We start from the raw sequence: 19692 nt of genomic DNA on the forward strand, positions 1-19692 counted from the left end.
GTCTGGACCAAAATCAAAGGAAAGGAGATTACATGGCATTCTAAGCACCAAATTTCAGAGTCCTTTTCAGTGGAAATAGGAATAAGAATATCTGTGAGAACTCTGAGAAGAATCAGAGAGCTCTGGCTGATGGGATGAGATGGCAATCCTCATGATAATTCTGATTTAAAGCAAGGAAGTGAAATCTTCTCTCATGGGGGAATTTCGGCTTCCAATCTTCTATTGTGTTTAGGTGGAATTAAATGAGGCATAGAAATGTATATGTTGCTTTGATAAATTTATCCTTTCCTGCAATTGTAAAATCTACAATTATTTCCCAGCCTAAAGGCCCCAGCAAGGGTGACTGACTCTGAATGTCATCTGTCCTCCCCCTGGGCTCAGGAGTAGGGTATAAGGGACAGAGGGGGAAGCTGGGCTTTGCAATCACAAAGCCCAGCAAGGGGGTTGGGGGGCACTCTGGGCTCAGACACTTGCCAGCCAGCTGGCACTGAGTGTGGTTACTTAGATACACTGATTCCAAGGCCAGCGCAAAAGTTCAACTCTCTCTTAACTCTTATATTCATCAATCCTGTGACTGACATTTCCACTTGGCCTATAGTGGGGCTTCTCAAATTAAATGACTTCTAAACCATCCCTTTGATCTTCACCCCACACTTAATCCCTGTTACCCAGGTTTCCAGCTCTTAAGGGCAACACCATCCACCTTGTGTTCAGGCCAAACCCCAGGGTTTATTGTTTATCCTTCTTTTTCTCTCATCCTTCCAATCAGTCTATCATCTCCTTTAACATGCTGTTTTGTAATCAGTTAAGTGAGGATAATATCTCCCTTCCTCAGATGATGTGAGGATTAGATATAATCTATATAAAGCACCAGGCACATAGGAAATGCTCAAATGATATCCATTTTCAATACCAGGCTCTACTCACTGAACAAAAGCCCCCATTCTCCTGAATAGACACATAGGCTCCGATTCTGTCCATTAAAAAAGTGAATTGGAAAAAGATATATCCTAGAGTCTAGGTTCAGAGGAGATAAATGCTAAAGGCTTCAGGGTGAGCATCTAAGAGCCTGTGGGTAAGGCAGTGGTGCATTAAATGAGAGTGCTCTCATTTTAGTGTGCTCCAAAGTAGCCCACTAATAAGCTATGATCATCACAGGTAAATGGAGATTTCACAAAAAGAAGAGAAAAAAAAAAAAAAAGACAAGGAAAACAAACGTGCAATTCAATCAAAAGCCATTTGGCTGAAGTTATGCAATTTCAAGTTCGGGATCAGGCATTATGCTTATTTTCACCTCTGATAACGAACACATTAGTTTTCTGCTGTATGCAACTATTATGGGGAAAAAAAAACAAAACAAAATTCAATTCACCTGCATTTGTCACTAGAGTATTGCGTCTGCTACACAAAAGCAGGAGATTGAAATGAAAGATGCCTCTTACTGAATTTTGAGAAAATGTGACTCTTCTCTGAGCCTTGAATACACAGTTGGATGGTTTGAAGAAGGGTCAGTGTTCTACACACAACCCATGTCTTTGCCACCAAGGCACCTTCTCTTTAAACACGTCTGTACCCTGGCCCCGCCCCTTTTCATACTTGCACTCAAGATCTTTAGTCTTTTCTATTGGTGGACTATTGATACAGATGTTCACCCAGAACAATTTGAAGAGTGTCCAGAGTCTCAAATAAGACATTTCCTCTCACTGTCCCAGCTCCTGGAAACACCCATAGTCACTGACTTTAGGAAAAAAAGAAAATACCTGCTCTCGCATAAGTCTCTGTTCAATGCCATGTCTGGTTGTCTGCTGCCATGTTTGCTTTGGTAAAGCCAACGCTCACCAAAGTATTCTGATGCAGGACAACAAAGGAAAAGTTCACCTCTTCTTTGGCCTTTCCCCCACGGCAAGGATGAAGCTAGCGCTAGAAGGAACCATATCTGTGATAAGGGCGAAACCAGAGAGAGGAGGTGCAAGCTTCTATGGGAAGTGCCTCTCTTAACTGGAAGTTAAGCAGATGTGGATTTCAGTCTTTGCTTCTGGCAAGTCCAGTTCTCTTGTGTCCATAAAGTTGGGCTGAGGACATCTGCCCCTCTGGGAGCATAGGGTAGGGGATGGGCCAGGATGGAAGGAAGGATTGGCGGTCCAAGACCCAGCTTGGGATCTTGCAGAGGGAGTCCAGTCTTCCCAGGCATGGTTGGCACTGGGCTTTTTAATTTGGGGCTTTTATTTGAACCTTCATACCCTTCTGCAAGGAGATCCAACCAGTCCATTCTGGAGGAGATCAGCCCTGGGATTTCTTTGGAAGGAATGATGCTAAAGCTGAAACTCCAGTACTTTGGCCACCTCATGCGAAGAGTTAACTCATTGGAAAAGACCCTGATGCTGGGAGGGATTGGGAGCAGGAAGAGAAGGGGACGACAGAGGATGAGATGGCTGGATGGCATCACTGACTCGATGGATGTGAGTCTGGGTGAACTCCGGGAGTTGGTGATGGACAGGGAGGCCTGGCATGCTGTGATTCATGGGGTCGCAAAGTCGGACACAACTGAGTGACTGAACTGAACTGAACCCTTCTTGCGCTACGAAAACTCTCCACATTATGCGTCAGGCACCGCCTCTCCATAGAGAAGGTGAAAATGCAAACTACCTCCTTTCTCCTCCCCCTCCCCCTGGGCATCTAGAGTGAGGTATGTAACCTTGAATGTGCCTGAATGGGATTGGGAGCTGGCGACACAAAGATCCAGGGACGGGGGACCACAGAGACTCTATTCTGGAAGTGGGTGGCAACGGTGTTGGGGCCATGGTTGACATCCTGGGACAGTGGTGGCTGGGGCTCCTCCCGCTGGTTCTGTGGCCTGATTCTGGCATCATTCTGGGTGTCACCTGGCCTCCTCTGTTCTTGCCCCTTTCCCCCTACTTTCCATCCTTCCTTTTCCCCTCCCTCACTCCCTTCCTTCCTTTTACATTGTAAATATCTTCAATATGTCATAATGTATTGAGATAATATAAAATACACCTGGTTCACAACTGCCCAGCTTAATAAAATCTTAGCATTTTATTGAGAAATAAAATATTATAAATAAATTTGAAGCCTCTGTGAATCCCTCTCTAATCTTGTCTTCTTTTCTGCCTTACAGAGGTAAACTATTTTGAATATGATCATTATTATGCAAAATATAATTTTAGTATATAAAAGTTACTAATTAAATAAAATTCAATAAATTATATAGATGTATGCTTATACATACACACAGGGCTTCCCTGGTGACTCAGCAGTAAAGAATTCACCTGCCAATGCAAGGAGATGCAGGTTTGATTCCTGGGTTGGAAAGATAAGATCCCCTGGAGAAGGAAATGGAAACCCATTCTAGTATTCTTTCCTGGGCAATCCCATGGACAGAGGAGCCTGGAAGGTCACAGTTCATGAGGTCACAAGGGGTCAGACATAACTTAGTGATTAAACACTACCATACATACACATACACAGATACACCATAATACATGTGTGATTTCTCGTCCACTCAGCTTGGTAAATAGATATTCTGAGAAATGCTCTGGTTACCAAGAGAAATCACTAGACTGAGTAGATTGTACCCCCTTATGAGGGTAGACTTCATTAGGCTTTGAATAGGGGCATAATCAATCAAAGGCCTGAATAGAACACAGAGGCTGAATAAAAGGGAACTCTGCCTGTTCTGACTACCTGAGTGGAGACATCAGTCTTCTCCTGGCCTTGGACTGGAACTAACACCACTTGTCCTCCTTGTTCTCAGGCCTTCAGACGTGGACAGGAAGCAAAAACAGTTCTCCTGGGTCTCCAGCTTGCCGACTGGGACTTCTCAGCCTCCACAATCATGTGAACTAATTCTGTAGACAGACAGACACACAGATGATGGATAGATTCTATTGGTTCTGCTTCTCTGCAGAACCATGACTAACACAGATTTTGATACCAAGAGTGATTCCAGAGGAATAGAACTTTAGGGATTTTTTTTTTTTTTTTGGTGTCCACGGTACTTGTTAATCACTTATTTACCAAGAGAAACTATTCCTTAGCCCAGATAGTCATAGTTCATATTTTCATAGTTCAAGAACAAAGTGAAAGTCACTCAGTCATGTCTGACTCTTTCCAACCCCATGGACTATACAGTCCATGGAATTCTCCAGGCCAGAATACTGGAGTGGGTAGCCTTTGCCTTTTCCAAGGGATCTTACCAACCCAGGGATCGAACCCATGTCTCCCTCATTGCAGGCGGATTCTTTACCAGCTGAGCCACCAGGGAAGTCCAAACAAGAACAAAGGTCAGTGACAAACTTCCATGGAACTCAACCCAAAGAAATTCTTTCTCCTCCAAAATCACTTTGCACTCTGAAACATACTTGCCTTCCTCATCTCCTCAAAATCTTTTATGGAATCATAATTTCTGTAGACATACGCATATGCCTTCTTTCTTGCTTCAGCCACAGCAAACATATACAAAGTTGCATCTCCCAGGGAGACAATAAATGCTCCGACAATATGAAAATGATGGGACAGAAGGCCACACATCTGAGGTTTTGTCAAAGAACTAGAAGCCATGATAGCTTTTCTTCTTGACAGCTCAACAATGATGTCCTTCCAGACTGACAGAGAAATAGACAAGGATGAGTTTCCTGAATTGGTTATGGGTTTATGGAGTCGGCTGTCTAATCTGACTAGATGTACAAACGCTGATGACCGTAGTTCCAGTAGTAAAGAGACCACTGGTGGTCCACGGCCGTCAGGTGACGGTGGCGATACACACAGCACCAGCGCCGCATCCTCCTCATCAGCCACTTACACTAAGCCTGCGCTGGATGACTGTGCATCTGATACTTGCAAACATCTTTGGTAAAACAACAGACATAATGAAGCTAGCTGGTTGCTCCTCCTGTCACTGGACAGGAGCAGAGAAAGAGAAAGCTCCCGAGATGAGCTCAGAGAGTCAAGTTCCCAGGTCAGGTGTATAAAAGAGAATCACGACTAATACAATCTGCAAAAGGGGAGGGCAGACAACAGTGGACATGTCCAGCGGAAGCCGCAGAGCGCAGCAGAGCTGCAGCGGAGGAGTGGTGGTGACAGCACGTGGTGTGTGATGAAGGCGACATGGCCATGGGACAAACCCTGGGCAGGGATGCGCGAGCTGCTGCGGGGGGCCCAGAACCAGCCTCAAAGGGCTCTCCTCCCCCATGGTGTGTCTTTCTTATGACCAGCTTTATTGCTGACAAATAAGTGAAACAAAGTATATAAAGCTCCCAGCATGGAGAGAAGGGCATCCTTCCCTCCATTCCCCATCACCACCATCCCTGCGGCCGGCAGGAAGAAGAAATAGGGTTGGAGCAAAAAGGAGGATGAAGCATGTGGGGATGTGGGTGGGTCTGGGGCAGATTCAGAAACACTCATCTTTGCTCCAAGCAGACAATCTGCTCCATGGAAGTCATAGCCTGCCTTTTAGGCAGGAAAAAGGAAAAAACTTTGTTCCAATATTATTGTTAGAAAGTAATATAGGCTTCATGAAGAAAATGTTCAGAGGAAAGAAAAGGAAATTAGAGACAGAAAAATCATCCATAGACTCAACACCCAAAGACGTTTACTGTTGCTAACGTTTCAGGGTGTTTCTTTTCAGATGAAGAATGTAATTTTTAGGGATGTGAAATGCTGTCAATCAACAGAGAGCCGTGACCACAGGTGACACTAGGGAGGGGAGCAGTATATCCTGTTGCCAAGCTGCTGTCACATCCCTGGGCTGGGGGCAGCAGAGCTGGGGGCCCAGCACCTCCCAACAAGCCCTGGGTAGGGCCTCTGATGAGCTCCGAGGAGTCTATGGCGACGCCTGGGGATGGTCATCCCTGGGGATGAGCCTTTTGCTCCATCTCAGGTTTCTACCCAAACACTCGGGCCTGGGAAGCATCAAAGTGCAGTGTGTATGTGTGTGTGTGACATGGCTTGGCTTCCCAGGATGGAGGCCAGGCACGGGGACAGGGCCCAGATGGCAGGAGATGTGCTTATAAACAGCATGCAGGAGGTCCTGTCACCAGGGTGAGCCTATCTCCGCCCGCCTGGCTCCCAGCCCTGAATCCTGGACGAGATCAGTAGCAGCCAGGGCCTCTGTGTGTCACCCAGAGCCAGCGCCATCCCCACCCAGCCTGCACTGTCCACAGCTGCCAGTCTCCCTGGAGGCAGGAAAGCCGGACACATGGGAGAGACGGGGAGGGGTGCGCACAGGATTTGGGAAGGGGACGTTCGCTCTCGACCAGGCCACCATCACCTTGGCAGCATTTTTCCTGGTTCAGATGAGTGCCCCAAAAATCTTGGATTTACTGTCCCACATTAATGGACTGGGAGAAGAGAGGCCCCAAATTTCTTCCTGGCTCCAGAGGGGGTAAACCATCTTTCTCTCCATGGAATTCCACTTAGGAGGGAACTGCTGGTGATGAAGACAATGGTAGCAGGATCCCTGACAAAGTCTCTGTCTCTGGGTCTCAGTTTTTCACCTGAGAAATGGGGAGAGGGAAGTCCCTGAAAGCATTATTTTCAAGGGTCTGATGACTGCATCAAGGGTGAGGACTTGCCCAGGATCTAGGTTTAGATCCTGTCTACACTGTGTGAATTGAAGCCAAAGATCTCACTCCCCATGCATGCGATTTACAAACGCAGGACAAGCGTCTCTGCTTCACTAGAGCAACACGTGGCAAGGAACCAGGGCTCTCGGTGGAAAGAAATACGGGCGCATCTGATCAAGGAATCACTTCTCCCTTTCAATGAGAAAGCTAAGCAGCTCCTTAAGAAGTTGGGGTTGTGACTCTGATGTCCACATGCAAGGAGTTGTAGGGGTGTCTGAAACCCTTGACATTCAAGAGCCATCTGAAGACCTTCACGGAGAGGAAAGCTAGGCTGGGCTGGGACCAGGCTGTCCCTGCTGGTGTGCTGGCCATGGCAGCACCATGAGCAGAATTCTCTAGCAGAAGCAGAATGTGAGCAATATTTGTAAAGAACCCGCCTGTCAATGCAGGAGACGCAAGAGACTCAGGTTTGACCCCTGGGTTGGGAAGATCCCCTGGAGAAGGAAATGGCAACCCACTCCAGCATTCTTGCCTGGAAAATCCTAGAGACAGAGGCGCCTGGTGGGCTACAGTCCACGGGGTCGCAGAGTCGGACACAGCTGAGCATGCACTCATGCATATGCAGTGCTTGTAATTTAAAATCTTCTGGTTGTTACTTTAAAACAAAAGTAAAAAGAAACGGGTGAAAGTAATGTTACTATAACCTATTTAACCCAATATATCCAAATATTATTTCAACACAGAATAAATATAAAAAATATAATTGAGTTTTCTTTCTCCTTTTTTTCATCCTAAATTTTCAAAATCTGGAATGCTTTTACAATTACAGAGTAACTCAATTCAGATGGTACATTTTTATTAGAAAGACCCAATCTATATTTAGATCTCATTTCTCTCTGGGGCCATATATTTAGTGACTTCTCAGAACTCAAAAGACCAGACCCACCATTTTGGCTGCAAAGGACAGAGTCAAATAGCAATTGTTCCCCCTCTTTGCTGGGAGCATCCTTAGTCTTGGCCACCAGATTCCACTTTCAAATGTCTGCTTGTCCTTTGCCTCCTGTCCTGAACACCCTCCCCGCTCCTCTCCACCTCTCAAAGCTCCCACAGGCTTCAGACCCACAGGTTACATCCTCTTTCTCTAAGCATCTTCTCCACTCACTCAGGCTTCACCTGCCTAGGATCCCTACCACACCCCCTTGCAAACCATTTATTCAGCCTGGAGGACACCTGACTCCTATTTGAACCACTGCATTTTCCTTCCAACTAAACTCGGTGGAATCTGGAACCTGCAGGCTGCCATCTATGGGGTTGCACAGAGTCGGACATGACTGAAGGGACTTAGCAGCAGCAGCAGCTATCTCCCCAGGCATCCCTGGAGCCTCACATCCTCGCCAACACCTCAAAAGTGTCTGACACCAGGCAGACACTCTTGTGAAATGTTAACTGAGACTCAGTCTCTGTTCTCCAGGGGATCATATTCCAGCTGAATGCCTCGCCCCTAAGAACACAGATATTAACAATAACTCATTGTGACAGTACTTGAGGGTTTAAAAAGCACTTCTGCTTGGCAATTTGGTAATAATCCTCCAGCAGCAGTAATTCCTCAGGTCCCCTGAGAGGCTGCCTCCACAGTCCACCCAAAGTCCCCTCCCTGCTTTTTCTCATACCATGATTTTTGCTTCCATAGCACTTAGCATGATTTTGCATTATTTGATTATTTTTTTGGTCTGTCTCTCCTAAAACAGAAGTCCCATGAGGGCAGTTCAGTTCAGTTCAGTCGCTCAGTCATGTCGGACTCTTTGCAACCCCATGAACTGCAGCACGCCAGTCCTTCCTGTCCATCACCAACTCCCGGAGTTTACCCAAACTCATGTCCATCGAGTCGGTGATGCCATCCAACCATCTCATCCTCTGTCATCCCCTTCTCCTCCTGCCCTCAATCTTTCCCAGCATCAGGATCTTTTCAGATGAGTCAGCTCTTCCCATCAGGTGGCCAAAATATTGAAGTTTCAGCTTCAACATCAGTCCTTCCAATGAACAGCCAGGACTGATCTCCTTTAGGATGGACTGGTTGGATCTCCTTGCAGCCCAAAGGACTCTCAAGAGTCTTCTCCAACTCCACAGTTCAAAAGCATCAATTCTTCTGCGCTCAGCTTGGGGGCACCCAAACCTCTCTCTAGGAGCACTGTGCTCCACCCATGGAAAGCACCCAGTACATTTGTAATGAAAGAATGAATGACAGAATGAATAAATTCATTCATGTAAACAAAACGTAGTGCACAGCTTTTTCTGCATCACTGCTCTCTAATCGTGAGCCATGTTTGCCACTCATAATTTTGCAGGTGTTATATTTTTAAAACGTAAAAAAAAAAAAAAAAGCAGGTGAAATTAGCATTACTATGTTATATAAAACCTAATAGATTCTGGACATGGAACAACAGACTGGTTCCAAATAGGAAAAGGAGTACGTCAAGGCTGTGTATTGTCACCCTGCTTATTTAATTTTATATGCAGAGTACATCATGAGAAACACTGGGCTGGAAGAAGCACAAGCTGGAATCAAGACTGCCAGGAGAAATATCAATAACCTCAGATATGCAGATGACACCACCCTTATGGCAGAAAGTGAAGAGGAACTCAAAAGCCTCTTGATGAAAGTGAAAGAGGAGAGTGAAAAAGTTGGCTCAAAGCTCAACATTCAGAAAACGAAGATCATGGCATCTGGTCCCATCATTTCATGGGAAATAGATGGGGAAACAGTGGAAACAGTGTCAGACTTTATTTTTGGGGGCTCCAAAGTCACTGCAGATGGTGACTGCAGCCATGAAATTAAAAGACGTTTAGTCCTTGGAAGGAAAGTTATGACCAACCTAGATGGCATATTCAAAAGCAGAGACATTACTTTGCCAACAAAGGTCCATCTAGTCAAGGCTATGGTTTTTTCAGTGGTCATGTATAGATGTGAGAGCTGGACTGTGAAGAAAGCTGAGTGCTGAAGAATTGATGCTTTTGAACTGCGGTGCTGGAGAGGACTCTTGTGAGTCCTTTGGACTGCAAGGAGATCCAACCAGTCCATCCTAAAGGAGACCAGTCGTGGGTGTTCATTGGAAGGACTGATGCTGAGGCTGAAACTCCAATACTTTGGCCACCTGATGAGAAGAGTTGACTCATTGGAAAAGACCCTGATGCTGGGAGGGATTGGGGGCAAGAGGAGAAGGAGATGGCAGAGGATGAGATGGCTGGATGGCATCACCAACTCAACGGACATGAGTTTGAGTGAACTCCGGGAGTTGGTGATGGACAGGGAGGCCTGGCATGCTGCAGTTCATGGGGTCGCAAAGAGTCAGACATGACTGAGTGACTAAGCTGAACTGAACTCAATAGATTCAAAATATTATTATTTAAACATACAGTGAATATAACAGCATCACTGAGGCTTTTTAACCTTAGTTTTTTTCATTCTATGTTTTACAAATGAGAAGTATCTTTTACAATTATAGAACATTTCAATTCAGATGGTAAAAATGTTATTGGAAATACTTGATCTATATTTAGAACTCATAAATGTAAAGCTGAAAAAAGACATTCACATACCCAAGTTGTTCCACACACACTTAAAAGTTTTCCAATCACCGAATGATGAAATCATTGTTAAGGACTTCCCTGGTGGTCTGTGGTTCAACGCAGGGGACACAGGTTTGATCTCTGGTCAGGGAACCAACAACAAAGAACAATGGGGAACTAAGATCCTACCTGCCGTGGTGCAACTAAGCCCACGTGCAAAACCACTGAGCCCACAAGCAGTGGAGCCCACGTGCCGCAACTAGAGGCCCTTGTGACACAACTTCCGAGCCCATACTGCACAACCAGAGAAGTCTGCGCAGAGCAGAGGAAGATCCTGCCTGATGCCACGAAGCCTGCACGTGCCACAGCTAAGGCCCAATGCAACCAAATCAATAAGTTATTTTAAAATGTAAATTAATTCAAATGCAATAAAAAGGAAAAGTCAGACCCTCTGTCTCATCAGCCACATTTCCAAAGGTCTGTGGCTTCCCTTTAAGGGCACTGGGGGTTGAGATAATACTGTTAAGCGTAAATCAGCCTGTACTGTTAACGGATGTCCTCATTCTCCAGTGACTGGTTTCCCATTGCACTCACGGGGAAAAGTCCAAGTCCTGACAAAGGTCCACAAGGCCTACCTAGCTGTCTGTCCTGCCTACCATTCCATGCTCAGCTCTTGCTTCTCTCCTCCTCAGTTCTTGCTCTCTCCTCCTCACTGACTCCACTCTGGCCACCTCAGACTCTCCAGATCTACTCCCACTTCAAGTTCTTTGTCCCCACTTGTGCCTCTGCCTGGGATGCTCTCACCCTGCCCCAGCATCATCAAGTGCCGCTCCCTCACTTCCTCAGGTCTTTATTCACATACCACCTTCTGCCCATGTTCTAGCCCCGCCACTCTGTTCCACAGTGATGACCCCACCCCCTGCTGACATTTGAAGTCTTTCTTCCCTGAACTGCTTCACTCCTGGGAAGTCAGCTACCACTATCTGACAAACTCTAAAGTTGACTTTTTTAAGAGGTTTATTATCTCACCTCCTCCCCCAGTGGAGGTTAAGATTGTTTCTGTTTATTCACTGCTAGATCCCTGGCCCTGCGGATATCATTTGTTGGATGAATGAATAAACATGTATTTGTGTCACATGGTGATATTATCTTCATCTTAAAGATACAGAAACAGGATTCATGTGGTGAAATAATGAGCCCAAGGGCAAAGAAACTGGAACCAGTCAGAATAACCAGAATGCAAGTTTTATGCTAAATTCCATATCATCCCCAGCTGCACACTACTTTCATAAATTGCTTCTTGCCAGATACTTTCAGAAAAGGAATTAGAATCCCACAGAACATTCTAAAACTACAAGTGCTTCAAACACCATGTCCATAAGCCAATTAAAATGACTATATGGTCCTCACATGTGACCCCAGCCTATTCCCTGGGTTTTGAACATGCACTTTATGATCATGAAGCTAAAGTCTGGGATGGCTTTGCTTTGAGTGTGACTTACAAGGGCTCAGTCTTGCCCCTACTGGATGCTACCTGTCACAGGTGTGTGGGGGGAGGGCAACTACTCCAGCACCCTTCACCCCAGCCAGGTGTGGCCCCAATCCTACATTTGTGGTCACACATTAGATCTGCGTATATTTGTGTTCATTGCAAATTTCCTTCTTGCTCTAAAGACATGATCAAAAGACAGTTTAAGAGGAATTAACTACTAATTACTGGACGCCAGTTTGTTTGTTTTTAACACACATCATCAAAATTTTAAAAAAATTTTGATGTATACATGTTACCTGTTATTTACTGGGTTGTGTTACTTGCTGCTGTATAGCAAAGGGACTCAGTTACACATGTACATAAACATAAGTACTTTCCATTATGGTTTGTAGCAGGATGTTGCATATGGTTCCCTGTGCTCTACAGTAGAACCTTGTTACTTATCCATTCTAAGTATAATAGCTTGCCTCTGCTAATCCCAAACTCCCAACCCTTGCCACCCCTACCCACCTCCCCTTTGACAACCACAAGTCTGTTTTCTGTATCTGGGAGTCTATTTCTGTTTTGTAGATATGCTCATTTGTGTCCGAGTTTAGATTCTACATATAAGTGATATCATGTGGTATTTGTCTTCTTTTTCTGACTTACTTCACTTACTATGATCATCTACAGGTCCATCTACATAGTTGCAAATGGCATTACTTCATTCCTTTTATGGCTGAATAATATGTACACACATACAGCACATCTTTATCCATTCATCTGTCATGGACATTAGGTTGCTTCCATGTCCTGGCTATTGTAAATAGTACTACAATGAACATTGCTGTGCAAGCATCTTTTCAAATTATGGTTTTCTCTGGATATAGGCCCAGGAGTAAGACTCCTCGATCATATGACAACTCTTTTTTTTTTTTAGTTTTTGGAGGAAATTCCATACTGTGTTTCCCTAGTGGTGGCACCAGTTTGCATTCCCACTAACAATGTAGGAGTAGGACAGGTCCCTTTTCTCCATACTCTCCCCAGCACTTGGTATTTGTAGACCTTATAATGATTGTCATGCTGACTGGCATGAGGTGGTACCTCACTGTGCTTCTGATTTGCATATCTCTAATAATTAGGGGTGCTGAGTATCTTTCCATGTGCCTGCTGTCCATCTGTATGTCTTCTTCAGAGAAATGTCTCACATCATCAAATTTATCATCAAACCCCCATAAGCCAAGTATTAACAATGGGCCCACTTGACAGATGAGGGAACTGAGGCTCTGAGAAGCAACTGGGCCATGGTCACACCATTAGTAAGGGACAGTGTCTAGATCTAAATCCAGGCCTATCTGTCTGCTGTCTTGTCAACAGCAAACTGCTTTAGCAACCCTGCAAGCTCATGGAAAACCATAATCAGCACATCTCCTGAAAACAAGATGGATTTAGTCCAATAAGTCAAGGTAAAAACCCATTCATCTCCCAAATAATGTCACAAATTCATTTGCAAATATGGAGAATCTTGTAGCAATTACATTGCCTCAAATTTGCTTAATGGAATGACAGCTCAGCAAAGCAGAAATGCAGCTCAAAGAACCTTTTTATTAACATTTTCCTCTCTATAAATCCACCAGTGCATCAAGTTAATGATAACAAATCATTAATCAGAAAGCACATTCTTGAATCTGCATATTTAGGTCCTGACCTCGGGAAGCATAAAGTCTGGCACAGACTCATTGTCACAGCTTCCCTTTCAGATCAACTGTGACAAGCAGGGTGAGACTAATTCAGCCCAGACGCTATGTTGACAATCATTTGTTTTTAAGTGACACACATATTTCATATTCTCAATGCACAATCGACCTGCTTAAGTATTACCATTAATATTCACAATGTGGCCATGACAAAGAGAAGCATGAGGATAAGGCCATCCACATTTGAGCTTTTCAAGGAAAGAAAATTGAATGTTGCTTAGTCAAGACCCTACTGGTAACACATAACAAGAACCCCTTTCAAACAAACTGGAGTAGGAAAAAGGAAATTCATCAGAATGGTACACTTATGACTCAAACACAGGCACCAACAGAGCCGGGCTTCAGCTACCACTGAAAGGAGCATGTAAAACCAGTTAGCAACACAGGCCACCATCTCTCCCCATCTTGGCTTATTTCTAAGGAACATCTGAGCATTCACACTTCCGCTCTAGCTCTGCTCCCATTGTTCCCATCTGTTCCACATAGAATGATCACCAGAGCTCTGGAGTCTATGTTTTCTGTAGTTCAACATTCCAGCAACTGTCAAGTCCAAAGTTTCAGAGAGTTAAATTGACTACGCCCAGTTTTGTTCATATGACTTTATGTGGTCCAAGGAGTTAGCATCCCAAAGACCATCTATGGAGTAAGATTAACATGAAGACATGTTTGGACCATGGGTGGATTGGTACCTGGAAAAATACCTACTACAAACATTCCTGCTCTCAGAAGTTCTTAGTCAACAGCATATGTCTCAAAATTTGTTCTATTTTTCAGTACTTATTTATTCAATAAACACTTAAGTGCTAAGGAGCCAGAAGGAAAGACTAACAGGCAGTTATAAGGCTGTGTAGAAGTTACTGTAACAGGAAAAATCATGGGGTGATGTGAGGTGAGCATATAATTCAGGCCAGGGTGGTGAGGCTGGGGTGAGTGGGGTGGAGTAGAGTGAGGACAGGATATTTCCCAAAGGAGGGGAGACTGACTTGAGATTTGAAGGATGAATAAAAATTAACTAGGCTAGGAGACAGAAGAGATTTGGGGTGCAAGGAATGCAGATGCAAAAGCATTAAGTTCTCATAAGCAATAACTTGGGGAAAACATAGGATTTGAGTTGAAGAGATAAGCTGGGGTCAGATCATGAAGAAGTTTGCATGTCAAATGAAGGAACTTGGAATTATTTCAAAAATTCTAAACCTTAACTCAATGAACCAAAGACAGCCTTCCAAGAAAGTAAGTTTAGTAAATGTCGCATTTTATATCACCCCTTTGGAAGAATCTTGATTTGTATCAGCATACTGAATGCTCTGAGAAGTCCTATGACACATACACACACACACACACACACACACACACACACAAATACCTGGAAAACTCTGTTTAACCCAGGATTTGCCAAATGTATTAAACTACGAATCTCGTTCCTAGCCCATATTCTACAAAACGCTCATTAATCCAGTTTGAGAGACACTGCTTTTAGACAGTGGGGAGCCTTTTGGAGGGACTTTAAAAAACCAGAGTGAAACGATTCAATTTGTGCTTTAGAAATGGCCTACTGCCCGTTACAGAGAATGGAATGGAGGTGTGTAAGCCAAGATGCTAGGAGACTTGTTAGGGGCAGCTGTAATTATCCAAGGGAGAGATGACGGGGACCTCAACTGAGGCAGCGGCGGTGGGGCTGCTGAGGCTGGGAACAGCCGTGGTTGCCTAAGATCCTGATACAAATGGCTGTTCCATGGCAGGCTCCATTTAGGAAGCTAAAAAATGAGCATGAGCCTGAACTTTATCATGGGAGCCAATAATGGAAGCACTAGCAGGGGGCAGGGCAATTACCAAGCAGGGACTGTAACTCTCCAGCTTATAAAGGATCTGGCATTTTCTAAAGGACAACGCCCCCTCTGCCATGGAACTGTACCATCTGCCCTCTAGGAAGGACTGCTGTGAGTCAGGATTGCTGGCCTGTGGTACAGACAATCCTGTTCAACAGAGAGCTTGTCTTCATAAAGTAGAAGGCTATAGTGGACAGTCATAAGGGAATCTGAATGACAAGAGACAGAACTTACCCCTTCTTGCTCATACCCATTTTAATTAAGCACCTACTATGTGCTAAACTTATCCTGGTACTTAAAATTTTTCACTTGTAGTATATCAGTCATCTACTCCTAGATAACAAGTCATCCCCAAATTTGTTGTTTTAGTTCAGCTGCTAAGTTGTGTCCAACTCTTTGTGACCCCTGTGGACTGCAGCATGCCAGGCTTCCCTGTCCTTCACTATCTTCTGAAGTTTGCTCAAATTCATGTCCATTGAGTCAGTGATGCCATCCAACCATCTCATCCTCTGTCATCCCCTTCTTCTCCTGCCCTCAATCTTTCCTAGCACCAAAGTCTTTTACCCAAATTTAAGTGGCTTAAAACAACAAAAGTTTTACTAGTTTTCATGAATCTATGGGTTGGCTGGGCTCACTGGCTGTTTCCTCTACTCACTGGGTTTCAACAAGGGTCACTGTCATCTACAGTTGTGATCACCTATGAGCTGGCAGTTGGTGATCACTGTGAGCTGGGAGTTCAACCAGGGCTCTTCGTTTGCTTTAGTTCCCTGAAAGCCTACCCTGTGGCTAGCTTGGGCTTCCTCATAACATGGCGGCTGGGTTTCAAGAGGACAAATCCCGGCTCACAGGTGTTTATCAAGGCCTGCTTTTGTCATGGTGCCAATGGCACATCGGCCAAGGCAAGTCACATGGCCAAGTCTAATGTCCATGCAAGAGGAGTCTACATATACTCATGAATAAGGGGAAATATTGAGGCCAACCATGTGACAACGTATCTCTTTATCTATCAACACTGTTGAAATATGAGATAAAGTCTACTCAGAAATGAGTTCTCAAGAGAAGCCAACACCAAATGCACACATGTATACCAACTGAGCTCTCAGGGAAGCCCAATTTGTGAATAACTGACCCAAAAAAGCACAGATTTGGGAGTTAGAGGGACAAAGTTTGTTTGAAGCCTCTTTCACCTTTTCATAGCTATGTGATTTAGCAAAATATTTGTGTCTGTTTCCTCATCTCAATAATAAAGGTAATAAAAACTATCTCACAGAACTATCACGGAGATTTTAAACACTGAAAGATATGTATGTATATATAATAAACTTAGCAACATCAATATAACAAATCAAACACAGTCTTGTCTTTTTGTTTCTTTCTAATTGTCACACACTTCAGTTCAGTTCAGTTCAGTCTCTCAGTCATGTCTGATTCTTTGCGACCCCATGAATCGCAGCACACCAGGCCTCCCTGTCCATCACCAACTCCCAGAGTTTACTCAGACTCATGTCCATCGAGTCGGTGATGCCATCCAACCATCTCATCCTCTGTCATCCCCTTCTCCTCCTGCCCCCAATCCCTCCCAGCATCAGGGTCTTTTCTAATGAGACAGCTCTTCGCATCAGGTGGCCAAAGTATTGGAGTTTCAGCTTTAGCATCAGTCCTTTCAATGAACACCCAGGACTGATCTCCTTTAAGATGGACTAGTTGGATCTCCTTGCAGTCCAAGGGACTCTCAAGAGTCTTCTCCAACACCACAGTTCAAAAGCATCAATTCTTCGGTGGTCAGCTTTCTTCACAGTCCAACTCGTATCCATACATGAGTGCTGGAAAAACCATAGCCTTGACTAGACAGAGCTTTTGTTGGCAAAGTAATGTCTCTGCTTTTTAATATGCTATCTAGGTTGGTCATAACTTTCCTTCCAAGGAGTAAGCGTCTCTTAATTTCATGGCTGCAGTCATCATCTGCAGTGATTTTGGAGCCCAAAAAAATTAAGTCTGACACTGTTTCCACTGTTTGCCCATCTATTTCCCATGAAGTGATGGGACCAGATGCCATGATCTTCATTTTCTGAATGTTGAGCTTTAAGCCAACTTTTTCACTCTCCTCTTTCACTTTCATCAAGAGGCTTTTGAGTTCCTCTTCACTTTCTGCCATAAGGGTGGTGTCATCTGCATATCTGAGGTTATTGATATTTCTCCTAGCAGTCTTGATTCCAGCTTGTGCTTCATCCAGCCCAGTGTTTCTCATGATGTACTCTGCATATAAGTTAAATAAGCAGGGTGACAATATACAGCCTCGATGTACTCCTTTTCCTATTTGGAACCACTCTGTTGTTCCATGTCCAGTTCTAACTGTTGCTTCCTGACCTGCATACAGGTTTATCAAGAGGCAGGTCAGGTGGTCTGGTATTCCCATTTCTTGAAGAATTTTCCACAGTTTATTGTGATCCACACAGTCAAAGGCTTTGGCATAGTCAATAAAGCAGAAATAGATGTTTTTCTGGAACTCTCTTGGTTTTTTGATGGTCCAACAGATGTTGGCAATTTGATCTCTGGTACCTCTGCCTTTTCTAAATCCAGCTTGGACATCTGGAAGTTCATGGTCCAAGTATTGCTGAAACTTGGCTTGGAGAATTTTGAGCATTACTTTACTAGTGTGTGAGATGTGTGCAATTGTGCAGTAGTTTGAGCATTCTTTGGCATTGCCTTTCTTTGGGATTGGAATGAAAACTGACCTTTTCCAGTCCTGTGGCCACTGCTGAGTTTTCCAAATGTGCTGGCATATTGAGTGCAGCACTTTCACAGCATCATCTTTCAGGATTTGGAATAGCTCAACTGGAATTCCATCACCTCCACTAGCTTTGTTTGCAGTGATGCTTTCTAAGGCCCACTTGACTTCACATTCCAGGATGTCTGGCTCTAGGTGAGTGATCACACCATCGTGATTATCTGGGTCATGAAGATCTTTTTTGTACAGTTCTTCTGTGTATTCTTGCCACCTCTTCTTAATATCTTCTGCTTCTGTTAGGTCCATACCATTTCTGTCCTTTATCGAGGCCATCTTTGCATGAAATGGTCCCTTGGTATCTCTAATTTTCTTGAAGAGATCTCTAGTCTTTCCCATTCTGTTGTTTTCCTCTATTTCTTTGCATTGATTGCTGAGGAAGACTTTCTTATCTCTCCTTGCTATCCTTTGGAACTCTGCATTCAAATGGAAATATCTTTCCTTTTCTCCTTTGCTTTTCGCTTCTCTTTTTTCATAGCTATTTGTAAATCACACACTTATGTAAATATATAATTCTGTAGAATTTAAATCAAAATGTAAATTAAACTGTCTTTTTAATATTATACTTATTTTAAATCAGTTCATGTTTTTACATAGAATTTGCTTTTGGCCTTTTTAATTGCTATGAAATATTCCATATGTTGAATCACTATAATCTATATAACCCTCCTATTTTTGTCATGTAAGTTCCTTCCTGTTTTCCTTTTTGTAAATTACACAATGAAAATTACACTGATGTCTATAATTAAATTTGCTCCTTTTTAAAAAATCATTCTTATAGTAATTCATAGAACTGACATCCTAACAAAAGTATGTAAAAGTATTTATGACTTGATATGCAATAATAAATAGACCTCCAAAAGTGTGCCTATTCCATCACAACATCACCAACACTGAGTTTTTATAATTTCCTTTGTTTTGATTGTTTTTTGATAGTGACAAATACACGCTCTGCCTTCTGTCTAAACCTCACGTTGTTGGTGTTGTGTCAAGGAGCTACAATTTGAGAACTTGCTATATGTGTACACTGTGATAAATGCTTTCTCAGAGATACTTGAAATGTATAATGTAGCTTTTATTATTTTCATTTTAATGATAAACATTATCATTAAATGCTCAGAGTCTTTAAGTACAGTCTAGAATAGCTTTAAGAAGATAATTTTTTCAACAAAGAACACACATTCACCCCTTTACAAGTTTTCACCCTGAGGAGTTAATAACTTCATTCACAAACAAACAAAAATTAACTTCCAGAAAGCAACATTGTATAAGGCTCTGGGCTGGGTAAGGGGGGAATCCAGCACCTAAAAGTGGGAGTAACAAACATATACGCAACACACATTATTCACATTCGCTGCAATGGTATCATAATGTCTGATGGTATCTCTTGAGATTTATGCAGGAAACTAAAATATTAACTGAATTTGTGCAAGTCACTGTTCTACACTCTGGGAATGTTCGAGGTGGGTAACATGCCCTTTCCAGGAAGGAAAGGGCAGATGGTAAGTGTGCCTACCATGTGTGTGCCCAACACAGCATCAAGCCCAGGACGATCCTGAAGGCACCCACCATGGACAGCACCAATCCCAGGCCAATCCATAGAAGAATCAAAAGGCTCAATGGCATGAGGTTCATCCCTTACTGGGGGTGAGCAACTCTGTTTCACAGAATGAAAGAAACCTGACCTGGTCCTTAGGCAGCAGGA

The 19692-nt window shown here is 43.7% G+C and overlaps 2 protein-coding genes across 32 annotated transcripts in view; both read right to left on the bottom strand.

The window, feature by feature from the left end:
- The window catches only part of LOC112580248, a 454297-nt gene that overhangs the window by 237490 nt on the left and 197115 nt on the right, over nt 1-19692 (bottom strand). For 12 of the 31 annotated variants that reach the window (XR_006546308.2, XR_006546303.2, XR_006546304.2 and 9 more), the window contains one exon: nt 3703-3866. The exons of the other annotated variants lie outside the window; for them this stretch is intronic. The gene's annotated coding sequence lies outside the window, so the exon portion shown is untranslated. The remainder of the gene's footprint in view (nt 1-3702; nt 3867-19692) is intronic. 31 annotated transcript variants of the gene reach the window in all.
- On the bottom strand, nt 4357-4578 carry LOC102398794 (cytochrome c oxidase subunit 6C). Its single transcript, XM_006056027.3, has one exon. It carries the CDS (start codon nt 4576-4578, stop codon nt 4357-4359), a length of 222 nt encoding a protein of 73 aa, XP_006056089.1.

This window comes from Bubalus bubalis, chromosome 18 (assembly GCF_019923935.1).
Source record: "Bubalus bubalis isolate 160015118507 breed Murrah chromosome 18, NDDB_SH_1, whole genome shotgun sequence".
Classification (NCBI taxonomy): domain Eukaryota; kingdom Metazoa; phylum Chordata; class Mammalia; order Artiodactyla; family Bovidae; genus Bubalus; species Bubalus bubalis.

What these genes read in the sequence shown, in the direction of transcription:
- LOC102398794 (XM_006056027.3), bottom strand. Translation starts at nt 4,578, where the DNA reads ATGGCTTCTAGTTCTTTGACAAAACCTCAGATGTGTGGCCTTCTGTCC.